Source organism: Phycodurus eques, chromosome 2, assembly GCF_024500275.1.
Source record: "Phycodurus eques isolate BA_2022a chromosome 2, UOR_Pequ_1.1, whole genome shotgun sequence".
Classification (NCBI taxonomy): Eukaryota; Metazoa; Chordata; class Actinopteri; order Syngnathiformes; family Syngnathidae; genus Phycodurus; species Phycodurus eques.
In genome coordinates, this window is record NC_084526.1 from 6,118,392 (window position 1) to 6,130,885 (window position 12,494).

At 41.3% G+C, this 12,494-nt stretch overlaps 1 protein-coding gene across 5 annotated transcripts in view; it reads right to left on the reverse strand.

Moving 5' to 3' along the window:
• Positions 1-12,494, reverse strand: part of LOC133395806 (multiple epidermal growth factor-like domains protein 11) — a 246,997-nt gene that overhangs the window by 74,103 nt on the left and 160,400 nt on the right. For all 5 annotated transcript variants that reach the window (XM_061665019.1, XM_061665028.1, XM_061665037.1 and 2 more), the window contains exons 6-8: positions 7,484-7,730; positions 6,145-6,265; positions 5,927-6,063 (exon numbers count right to left, since the gene is read on the reverse strand). In XM_061665019.1, the coding sequence (XP_061521003.1) occupies positions 5,927-6,063; positions 6,145-6,265; positions 7,484-7,730 (505 nt within the window). The remainder of the gene's footprint in view (positions 1-5,926; positions 6,064-6,144; positions 6,266-7,483; positions 7,731-12,494) is intronic.

Here is a 12,494-nt window from a genome sequence, read left to right on the forward strand (position 1 = left end):
GAAGGTGGTGGAGGCAGGGAGGGACCTCCAGGCGTCAGGTGTTTCTGATGGCAAGTTGTTTGTTCCTGTTGTTTTACGTCCAGAGGTGTTGCGGTGGGGACACACTTCTAAAATCGCTTGCCATCCTGGGGTCCGTCGGACATTTCTCCACGGTTCTGGTGGGAGGGACTACGCAGAGATGTTAAGGAATATGTTTCGGCATGCTCAGTGTGTGCCCGTAGCAAGATGTCCCATCGTCCTCCAGCTGGTCTTCTTTGTCCACTGCCCATTCCTTCCCGCCCCTGGTCCCACGTCACCTTGGACTTCATCACGGGCCTTCTGCTGTCCGGAGGGAACTCGGTCATCCTGAGTGTTATCAACAGATTCTCCAAGATGGCCCATTTCGTTGCGCTGCTGAAGCCGCCGTCCTCCTTTGAGACTGCTAATCTACTTGTCGACCCTGTCTTCCGAGTTCATGGTATTCCTGCTGATCTGGTGTCTGACAGGGTGGTCGCAGTTCATCTCTCGGGTCTGGAGGTTGTTCTGCAAAGCGCTGGGGGCTTCCTCCAGTCATTCGTCCGGTTTCCACCCGCAGACCAACGGCCAGGCTGAGAGGGCGAATCAAGATGTGGAGGCTGCTCTTCGCTGTATTTGCCATCAGCACCCCTCCTCGTGATCTTCTCACCTGCCTTGGGTGGACTATGCGCATAACACCCTCGTTTGCTCTGCCACTGGACGGTCGCCGTTCATGACTGCATACGGTTATCAGCCACCGTTGTTCCCTTCTCAGGAGAGGGAGGTGGTCGTCCCGTCTGTACAGGTCCATCTCCGAAGGGCTCATCGGGTGTGGCATGATGCAAAGGCAGCCTTGTCCCGTACTGAAGCTCGCAACCGGCAGTTAGCTGATCGTCATTGGATCTCAGCTCCTCCCTACTGTCCTGATGAGAAGGTCTTTTTGTCCACACGAGATTTGCATTTGACCGGGAGTTCTAAAAAACTGGGTCCTCGGTATATTGTTCCTTTCAAAATTGACTCTGTTGTTAACCCGGTGGCAGTTAAACTTCGGCTCCCTCCCGCCATGAAAGTTCACCCTGTATTCCATGTCTCTTTGCTCAAACCGGTTTCCTCCAGCCTTTTGTGTCCTCCAGCGGTGCCTCCTCCTCCTCCGCGGGTGGTTGATGGCGAGCCAGTGTACAAGGTGGGTGAAATATTGGATTCCAGAAGAAGGGGCAGAGGTGTGCAGTATTTGGTTGACTGGGAGGGTTACGGCCCTGAGGAGCTTTCCTGGGTTCCTCACTCTTGGATCCTAGATCCGTCCCTGCTCCGGGCCTTCCACTCTTTCCACCCGCAGAAGCCAGGTGGTCCGCCAGGGGGTGTCCTTTGAGGGGGGGGATACTGTCATGGCCCTGTGTTTCAAATTGTTTTTCTTTGTGTTGCAGTGTCTGGGTCAGCAAAGGTGACCGTTGACATCGGTGACGCACACACACATTGCCTGTGTGTGTGCTGTTACACATGTAATATAAAACTATACATAGAAGACTGAAAATTGAATTTCCCTTCTGGGATAAGAAGGTGAAAGTTAATTACCATTAATGGTAAAATATAAAAACAATAAAACACTCACTTAATTTTTATAGCGTGACAATGCGTATGATGGTGTTGGAATCTTACTGCTTTGAATGTGAGCTTAATTAACTAATTTCTGGATTATATTCATTCATTCAAAGGCACAAAAAGTCAAAGAGAAAGCAAAAAATATAAAACTGATGTTCTCACAAGGTATGCTGAGGTCACAGATGTTCGTGTTATGTATTGGTATTGTATAATGACAGTTTATAATTATGAGGTTTTGTCCTACCTTAGAGGCATATTTATTCCAAATTGTCATATGTCGGTCGTAAACGATCCAGTTGTTATAGAGATGGCTATTTAAAGTATTTGACTGGGAGCTGAATTGTTGAGGGACAGATGAGAGTGCGAGAGAGAATTGCTATACAGTGAGAGACTACACCCAGCTCAGGTGAAAAAAAAAAATGAGAGTCGAAAAACAAAGCAAAATTTTGAGATTTTAAAGTTGTTAGCTCGTTTGAGGGCAGAGTTCAGACTTTGCTAAATTTTCTAAATTTCATTTCTGGCAGGAGCGGCACGGTGAAAAATGGTTAGCACATCTGCCTCACAGTCCTGATGAATCCGGTCTCGCCTGTGTGGAGTTTGCATGTTTTCCCCGTGCCTGCGTGGGTTTCCGCCGGATATGTGCCCTGCGATTGGCAGGGCACATAGAAATTGGTGGGTACTTTCCGTACCCACCAATAACCACTGTGGGTACGGAAAGTTTTCAGACCCACTTAAATGTTTCACTCTTTGTTATATTGCAGCCATTTGCTAAAATCATTTAAGTTCATTATTTTCCTCAACGTTCACACAGCAGCCCATACTGACAGAAAAAATGGAATTGTTGAAATTTTTGCAGATGTATTATAAAAGAAAAACTGAAATATCACACAGCCATAAGTATTCAGACCCTTTGCTGTGATACTCATATATTTAGCTCGGGTGATGTCCATTTCTTCTGATCATCCTTGAGATGGTTCTACGCCTTCATTGGAGCCCAGCTGTGTTTGATTATACTGATTGGGCTTGATTAGGAAAGCCACACACCTGTCTATATAAGACCTTACAGCCCACAGTGGATGTCAGAGCAAATGAGAATCATGAGGTCAAAGGAACTGCCTGAAGAGCTCAGAGACAGAATTGTGGCAAGGCACAGATCTACCCTGTTCAAGTTACCTCCAAGAGGCCTCGCAAATTAACGGAGTGTGATGCTCCTGGGCAGAAGTAAACCTGTGTCCAATAAGTTCTGAGAATTGTCTCTATGAGAAGAATATCACAAAGATACCTGTGAAGCTGAGTGAGTTTTGATCGTTTTATTCAACAGTTGTATTTTACAGAAGAAGAATTGTAATCAAGCATCAAAGAAAGCTATTGCAACAGTCTTTGAATCTAAATATACTTTTTATTTGATATTGGAGATGTAGAAGTACTGTATATGAACGGGTTTCATCGGCTCAATGTTGTATTGATTGCATCACACTCTAAGATGTTTGAAAAGACGGCACGGTGCACGACTGGTTAGCACATCTGCCTCATAGTTCTGAGGACCGCGGTTCAAATCCCGGCCCCGCATGTGTGAAGTTTGCATGTTCTCCCCGTGCCTGCGTAGGGTTTCTCCAGGCATCCGGTTTCCTCCCACATCCCAAAAACATGCATGCTAGGTTGATTGAGGACTCTAAATTGCCCTTAGGTGTGAATGTGTGCACGAATGGTTGGTTGTTTTCTATGTGCCCTGCGATTGGCTGGCAACCAGTTCAGGGTGTACCCCGCCTCTCGCCCAAAGATTGCTGGAATAGGCTCCAGTACACCCGCGGCCCTAGTGAGGATAAGCGGAACCGAAGATGAATGAATGAATGTTTGAAAAGATTTCTGATGGATGACAGTCATTTTATAGGGTGCATAGTGTCATTGTGTGACAGACACCAACTTTGACGGGCACGGCTTGCAGACTTGATATGGACGAATGGTCACTGGGAAGTGTTCGCACCATTTTAATCAATGATCGCGTAAGAAATTGGCCATTTTCCAGCATATTAAATTGCCAATTTAATATAATTTTGGGGTGCTTTAGCTGTTGTTCATGTGAGAGAGGAAGCGCAATGATATATGATTGCTTGGCTTGAGTGAGTGACAAGGCATCTCGTGGCCAAAAGCTTTACGTCAGCGTAATGTCCCAAAACTGCGATAAATCATCAATAACATTTATGTCTCTCTCTATTTATGCCCACTTACACCTCTGAAAATATTTTGGCAATGAAACAGGGGTGTTATAAATTAGGTATTCACCAATTGCTCCAAAATGGACTGAAATTATTGGAGATGACTGTCAGTTTCATTTTCTTGAGGAAAGAATACATAAAATCAACTTGTTAATGAAATATGGACCATTAAGACCTACATTCCCTATAAATGTAACATATTCAGTTTCTAATTTAATGGAAAAAAGTACATTTGAAAGCCAAAAGGTTGTTGATCAGATTTCTCATCAGAACCAAGTAAATCTTTCGTGTGGAAAGCATGAGCATGAGTCTGTTTGCACTGAAGGGTCTTGAACAATTCGTCTGCTAAATACTTTTCAAAACCTGAAAAGAACCTGATTCCACTGCATTTATCTTAAAAGATCCTATAAAAACTGTGTTGTCTCCTAATAGAAAATTGTTTATGCTAATTGAAAGCCAAGCCGAACATCTCCATATACTCAACACGTCCGCTACTTGAAGCCACTGAGAAGTAGACTAATCGCTCAATTAAATTGTCATAGTGAGGATGTCTGTTCGGGTTCATGTTCACATCACGTTGACTTACTTGAGAGTCTTATCTTTGTTAATTCCATTACAACGTGGGCAGGGTAGAAGAGAACTCATTCAAAGAATTATTCAGTGTAGGTTAATTTACCTCTACCGGCCTAAAATAAATGGATGTAATTTGGTCCAATAGAGAGTTACGGTGGGAAGAGAGCGAGAAAAAGATGGTGAGGAAAACAGAGCGAGACGTGACGTGACTGTCTTTTTCAGTTATCGGTATTGAAGATGAATGATGGAAGAACAGTAAACAAACAGTATCAAATGATTCTTCATCCAAATATATTAGCAATATTTTGAGCACTCTCTTACTCTAAAATAATTCAAACATGAAAATGTTGAGGAATGCTTTTCTCAAAGACCAAATAAAGAAATGAATTGAGGACTTGCATGGCTGTTAGCACATCTGCCTCACAGTTCTGAGGACCCGGGTTAAAATCCGGTCTCGCCTGTGTGGAGTTTGCATGTTCTCCCCGTGCCTGTGTGGGTTTTCTCCGGGTACTCCGGTTTCCTCCCACATCCCCAAAACATGCATGGCAGGTTGATTAAAGACTCTAAATTGCCCGTAGGTGTGAATGTGTGTGCGAATGGTTGTTTGTTTCTATGTGCCCTGTGATTGCCTGGCGACCAGTTCAGGGCGTAAACCGCCTCTCGCCCGAAGATAGGCACGCCCATGACCCTAGTGAGGATAAGCGGTATGGAAGATGAATGAATATCGCGTCATATCATAGCAATCTCGAGATTGCTGGCAAATGTGCCCCCCAGAGGCTGTGAGCAGGCTAGTGCTTGAAATTGGAGTCATCTGATCAAACACTTGAAAACACTTTGAGGCCATTTTATGGCATCATCGTGAAATCATTATGGTACGGACAGATTGTTACTTATTAGCCAGTATCAACTGATTTATTCCATCCTACCATGTGGAAAAACAGCACTTGTACAATGCATAATAATGTGTCAATAATTAATCCAACCGATTTAAAGTTGAAGTAAATAAAGAAATGAAAAATGTTTAAAAGCCAATCAACTAAACTATATCAGATTAGTGTATGAAAAACAGAATCCGAGTAACATTAGTGCTAATGGCTACTTTAAAGTTGTGTTTTAGGCATGTAGTACAAGTTCATGCAGTTGGAAAAGTGAGATGGAATATTTTGAGATTAACTCAATTTTTGAGAATGCGAACCCCCTAAATGCATACATACCAACACAAACTGATATGAACCTTAATGCTCTGTGGAAATGGGGCTTAAAGACATTAAAACCCAGACCCCATAAGTCTGTAATTGAAGTGATGTTGCCGTGGCAATGAGGAGAAATATTTTCCTGATTACAGGCCACAATTCCCGGAAAATAATTTTGAAGGTGTTATTTCAAAGAGAGGAAAATACTAACTACACGTTGTTAATGTAGTCATTATCCAGTATGAATTGTAACACTGTTTCCATTTGGATTCAGGTAATTCCCCAAAGTAATTTTTAATAATTGTTATATCGTCTTTTAATATAATCTTTTTGTCTGTTAATGTACTGTACCTTTCTCCAATGTAGCCAGCAGTGCATTGACACTGGCCGCTGATGTGGTCGCACAGGCCTCCATTACGACAAGTGCACTCCAGGGTGCAGTTGATGCCGAATGAGCCAAACTGACATGGCTGCGCACACACGGGACCCTGAGAAAGGAGGATGACAAAATCTTACACTGGTTTATTACACATCTTTGTCTAAAATGAAGGTTCCAAAGTTCAGCCTACCACCCAACCAGCAGGACAGGAACACTCTCCAGTCACATGATGGCACGTTCCACCATTCTGACAGGGACAGCGTTGCTCACACAGGGAGCCGTGCTTTCCTGGTGGACAAGGGTCCTCGCAACTGGGGCAAAAGAGCATTGCTCCATTTTAGAATTAAGTAAGTTACATTTGAACTGGCAAGGTAGACTTTTACAACACAGTAGTGACAAGTGATTCTTTTTAGACTGGCTTTTAAAAAAAATACCTTTAATGTGCATACCTTCCTTCAAAATGATTGAGAAAACAACATAAATAATAAAAATATTGAAATGTAGTAAATACAAAATAATAACATGCAGATGCACTTCTAGTTGGGAGTTTTTTTCTGCAAAAATATAATAGGTTGTCTAATAGTTTTATTAAGTGTATTTTAACGCACTTAATGCACAGTAACAAAGCGTTCATAATATTGAAAATACAACGAAAAACACAATAAATATAATAATAATAATAATAGGGCGGCACGGTGGGCGACTGGTTCGCACATCTGCCTCACAGTTCTGAGGACCTGGGTTCAAATCCGGCCTCGCATGACCTGGGTTCAAATCCGGCCTCGAATGTGTGGAGTTTGCATGTTCTCCTCGTTTCTCTGGGTACTCCGGTTTCCTCCGACAGCCCAAAAAATATGCATGGTAGGTTGATTGAAGACTAAATTGCCCGTAGGTATGAATGTAAGTGCGAACGGTTGTTTGTTAATATGTGTCTGCGATTGGCTGGCGACCAGTTCAGGGTGTACCCCGCCTCTCGTCTGAATTTAGGTGGGATAGGCTCCAGCACGCCCGCAAGCCTAGTGAGGAGAAGCGGTTAAGAGAATGGATGGATGGATTATAATAATAAAAATCATTAGAGAAGATGGATGGATAATGCCTCCATCCATCCATTTTCTAAGCCGCTTCTCCTCACTAGGGTCGCGGGCGTGCTGGAGCCCAGCTATCATCGGGCAGGAGGCGGGGTACACCCTGAACTGGTCGCTAGCCAATCGCAGGGCACATACAAACAAACAACCAGTCGCACTCACAGTCACACCTACGGGCAATTTAGAGTCTCCAATGCATGCATGTTTTTGGGATGTGGGAGGAAACCGGAGTGCCCGGAGAAAACCCACGCATGCACGGGGAGAACATGCAAACTCCACAAAGGCGGGGCCGGGGATTGAACCCCGGTCCTCAGAACTGTGAGGCTGACGCTCTAACCAGTCGTCCACCGTGCCGCCTGGATAGATAATCTACAATGTAATTTATTTCTACAGAAATCAAGAAACAGCCAGTTAAGACATTAACAACAATGAAGAGCTACCTACAAGGCCCCGGTGTATCCAGGTGCACACAGGCACTCGCCGCTTTCATGGTGGCATGTTGCACCGTTCAGGCATTGGCACTCAAGCAGACAGTCTTTGCCGTATAAGTTGGGCTCACACGGTTCTTCGCAACGCCAGCCCTGATAGCCATCTCTGCAGACGCAGGCTCCTGTGATTGGGTTACATTTGGCACCGTTCCGACACTGACAGCGATTAGTGCAGTGGGGACCCCAGAAGTCACTTTCGCAGGCTAGACAAACAGAGAAGTGAGGAAGTCAACATGTGATATAATACTGAACATTACCTCATTTATGTTATTTGAGGAGTCACTGAGGTCTCCACATGATTATTAACAATAATTAATTTATAAATGCATGCATTTATTTAAAAGCGAAACATGGAGGCTTAGATAATTTTAGTGTTATTGACGGAACTAGTTGAGGAGCTCAAGAAAGGAATCAAGAAGATATTGTTAAATTCAATTTAAATTAAACCATTGCTGTTCGAAAATTACATTAATCATAAAACAACAAGCCCATCAAGGTAAAAAACATGATATTCTGTAATATACACATTACAGTTTTGTGGGTTGTAGAATAATTTTCCTTTTGCCAAAATGTTAATTGTGAAAACACCATACAATAAGTGTAGTTCTCATGAAGCATACAGTATATACTGTTATCTATCACTAAAGTCAACTCAACTGCTCTGGTGTTTGTTCACACCCAAAGAAATCATAAGTACAGGAAATTTCGTCCAGCTTTTATTAGAAACTGATTTTAAGAGGTGACTGTACAGCTAATCTCTCTCTAATCAACCATATTAATATGATAATAAATAACTAAAAGGAAATAAATCAGTTATTCATTTGGATTTGTGGACATCTCTTGTGTTGCATTAGCACTAGCATCAACGGTAACAGATTGGTCAGAGAACAAACATGAGAGAACCTTAAATTAAAAGGACAGAGTTAAGATGTGATTTTACAATGCAAACCATTCTAAATTTTAGCACACATGCAAGCATTGCCTGGAGTTCTTTGGATCCTGATAAAGTTTTCATTGCTCTCTTTGTCTTCTAGATCAGGGGTCACCAACGTGGGCACCAGGTAGCCCCCAAGGACCAAATGAGTAGTCTGCGGGCACGTTCTGAGTTTTATTTTTTAAACATATTTATTTTTACATTTATGGACAATGTGCAGTTAGAGTACAGTAATCAATATCATTCATTCATTTTCTGATCCACGTATCCTCACTTGGGTCGCGGGTTGTCAATATCAATAGAAATGTAACCACTTGATGATGACCACTTCCAACATATCCATGTCTGTGCACCAGTGCGCAAAGCAAGGTCCATGAAGACATTGATGAGAGAATTTGGTGTGGATGAACTTGACTGGGTCCTGCCCTCAACCCGATAGAACACCTTTGGGTTGATTTTGAGTGGACAGTGAGCCAAGCCTTCTCGTCCAACATCAGTGTATGACCTCACAAATATGCTCATTGAACATTGGGCGAAAATTCCCATAAACTCAACCCTAAACCTTGCTGAAAGCCTCCCCACACGAGTTGAAGCTGTTATAGTTGCAAAGGGTAGACAAACATGATATTAAACTATATGGATTTAGAATGGGATATCACTTAAAATCATATGAGTCAAGGCAGGTGGAGCAAATACTTCTGGCAATATAGTGTATGTGTCAAACTGGTTACCCGTCGCATTAATCAGCAGCCAAGAAGTACATCTCAGTTTAAAAAAGGTTGGTGACCCCTGTTCTAGATACTCATACACAGCACTAGGTGCACTATTAAAAATTATAGTAAGTGTCTGGGTTAATAGGTGAAAATAATGCTTTGTCTAAAATATATTGCACCCTTTTCTAAAATGTTCACAACTCAATGCTCTGAGAAGATAAACACATTAGTACTATTGGCCAGAAAGCTTGCCTCTTAACACCGAAGGACAATTGAGCCACACTGTGAAGAGCCTGAAAGCTTTCTTTGCATTTTATGGTCGTCACACTCCCATTCTTTGTGTGCACATGCTTGTTGAACACAGTAAATGTACTGAACCCAAATGAAACAAAATATTGTGGCAAAACAGCAAAGGCATAAAAAATAATGTGTCTCATTCACTGTCCTTGAATCTAACGTTTGCTGTACTCAAGAAAAAAAGACATTCACAAGGTTGGCACTGGGTCTGGGTTCTTTATTTTAATATTGAATTGTAAAAAGAAAAACCTTCAATCACAGTAGAATATTGACTGATAGATTTAAATCATGCTTTGTAAAAATGGAATACTGTATAATGATGCTCTTGTCAGTGGCAGTAGCACTGCTGTCAGTATTAGCAGAGTACAGAGATAAAGTCAAGTCACATGAGTGACACTTTTCATCACCAAGATGTGAGTATAAAAGCGGTTGAAATGGGAAACTATATAAAATGTTGATTAATGTTCTTATCAATCACAGTAAAAGTGTAAAATAGCCCTTGTTATTTGATCATTCTCAAGAAGGATCTTAAGGACTATGTAGAATTTTCTCAAATTTAAACTTTTCAGTTGAAGATGAACAATATTGAAAATTTTTGCTGGTAAATATTAGTAGGCTAACTTTAGCTGTCAGATAATTGTAACAAATTTCCAAAGCAGGACAGAGTGGTCTAAATTACATAATAGCTGCGGAGGGGGGGGGGGGGGTGACTATGTTTACCTTGGGCCCCCAAATGACTAGACAGCTATGTACGGCCCTGGTTTGAGCCAGCTCGACATGACACCCAAACTGGATTAGCGGCTGGTGCATTGATGAAGAAGGCAGCGAGCTAGCTGCAAGAAATAATGTGAATTGCAGGACACATTGACCATTGACACTTCAAACGTACGTCGCGGTAATAAATATGCATGCGTCAATGCAGCGTCAAGCGGCACTGGGTCATGTCTTCCCCGATGCGCCGCTCCCCGCAGCTGGGAAAGTCTGTGAGCGGGAAACCCATGCTAATTGGTAATCGATAGTGACACGGAGTCGCCAAACACCGAAATAAGTGATTTGATGATACAGTACAATTGTCACATAGGTCTGACTGGAACCGCGTTTTAACGGAGAATAACCAACTTTGAACAAGAAAATAACAGGCAAATTAAATATGACTCTGGTGTTAAAAATGTAAATACACAGCCATACAGGATTCAGCCTGTGACTTGAGAATGGGGGCAAGGTGAAAAGACAAGAATACAATTCTTATAATGGGGAAATATGCATCGCTTAGTGACGATAGGAAATGTAAATGTATAGTATAAATAGCATGCAAGAGAAGACGAAGTACATTGGACAAACTAGAAACCTACCTTTCAATTCAATCAAACCGTTGACTTCACCTCTGAAGCAAGATAGTGTAGTGTGGCAGACAGACTCATGAACAATATGCAGGGCTGCTACAACAGTATTTTTGCTTTCCCACAAGGCAAACATTTTCTCGATACATAACATGACCTGTTCAATCGGTCAAAATATGCCTGTATATATATGGAGTAAAGGGTATTACAAATTTAGAGTATAAAAGCATAAACAAATTTTGTATAGCAATAAATGCTATACACTGGACATGATGAATTTGCCGAAAGCGACAGTCACTACAAATAGGATTACTTCACAGAGTTTTACTTTACAAAGAGGAACTTGACAAGGATGTCCACTCTCACCAATGCTATTTGCAATATTCATCGAACCTCTTGCTACCCGCTATCCGTCAGAATGCTAATATTAAAGCTATCTGCTCGCTAGTGACAGAACACAAAATCAATCTGTATGCTGATGATATTCTTCTTTATTTACAGGAACCCAAGTCATCTCTTCAGGCAGTCTTCAATCTCATTAAAACATTTTCATAAATATCGGATTACGCTATCAACTGGACAAAATCAACAATACTCCCTATAACAGCAAACTCATGGAATCCTGCAGATCAAATCCCAGATTACCCCATTCCTATAGGAAACATTAAGTATTTAGGTATTAATATACCATCCATACTCATAGAGCTAACCAATCTAAATTACACACCACTTCTGGAAAAAAATCTCATCTGATTTAAAACGCTGGAATAATTTACCTATATCACCACTGGGAAGAATAGACACAATAAAAATGAAAACTTTACCTCAAATAAATTATTTATTCTCAATGATTCCATTTGAGGTACACATTTAAATGGTTTCAAACCTTAGATTCTGCTGTAATACATTTTTATTCAAAAAAATAAGAAAAATAGTATTAGTCTATCCACTCTTCAGAAAAGTAAACAGGAGGGAGGCCTAAATGCTCCCAACTTTAAACACTATTATTTAGCTAACCAATTACAATACATCATCAAATGGTTGCACCACAATGAGGAGTATGTTTCTTGGCTAGAATTGGAACAAATAGACTGCAACAACATCAAACTCACAAAACTCCCATTTATTTCCACAAGTCTTAAACGCCATAAATGCTTCAAGAACCCAATAATCGCATCCACATTAATGGCTTGGTGAGAAAATTTAGAATCTAAAGGATCTCAATTAGCTCCCAGTATGCTCTCTCCAATCTGGCATAATCCGGATTTTGAAACTCATATTATACCCCTTCATTTTAGTACATGGGAACAACATGGAATTGACTACCTACAACAACTATTTAACGATAATGTTTTTAGGACATGCGATGAAAGGTTCCAAGAATTCCAAATAACAGGCGGAAACTTTCTTCAATACAATAAATTAAAAGCAAATAGTGTAGCTTCTCCCGCAAAGTAAAATAAATCTCTCAGAAGTTTATAAATTAATTTCATGTACTAAATCAATGCACTTACCAATCACTAAATGGGAAGAAGACCTTTTCATGTCCGCTGACCATAGCTACTGGATACCGATTTGTAACAATACAAAAAACACAAATTTACAGCATATACAATATAAAGTGCTCCATAGTACACTATGCATAAAATGGGATTCTCTCCATCAAAAATATGCGCGCAATAC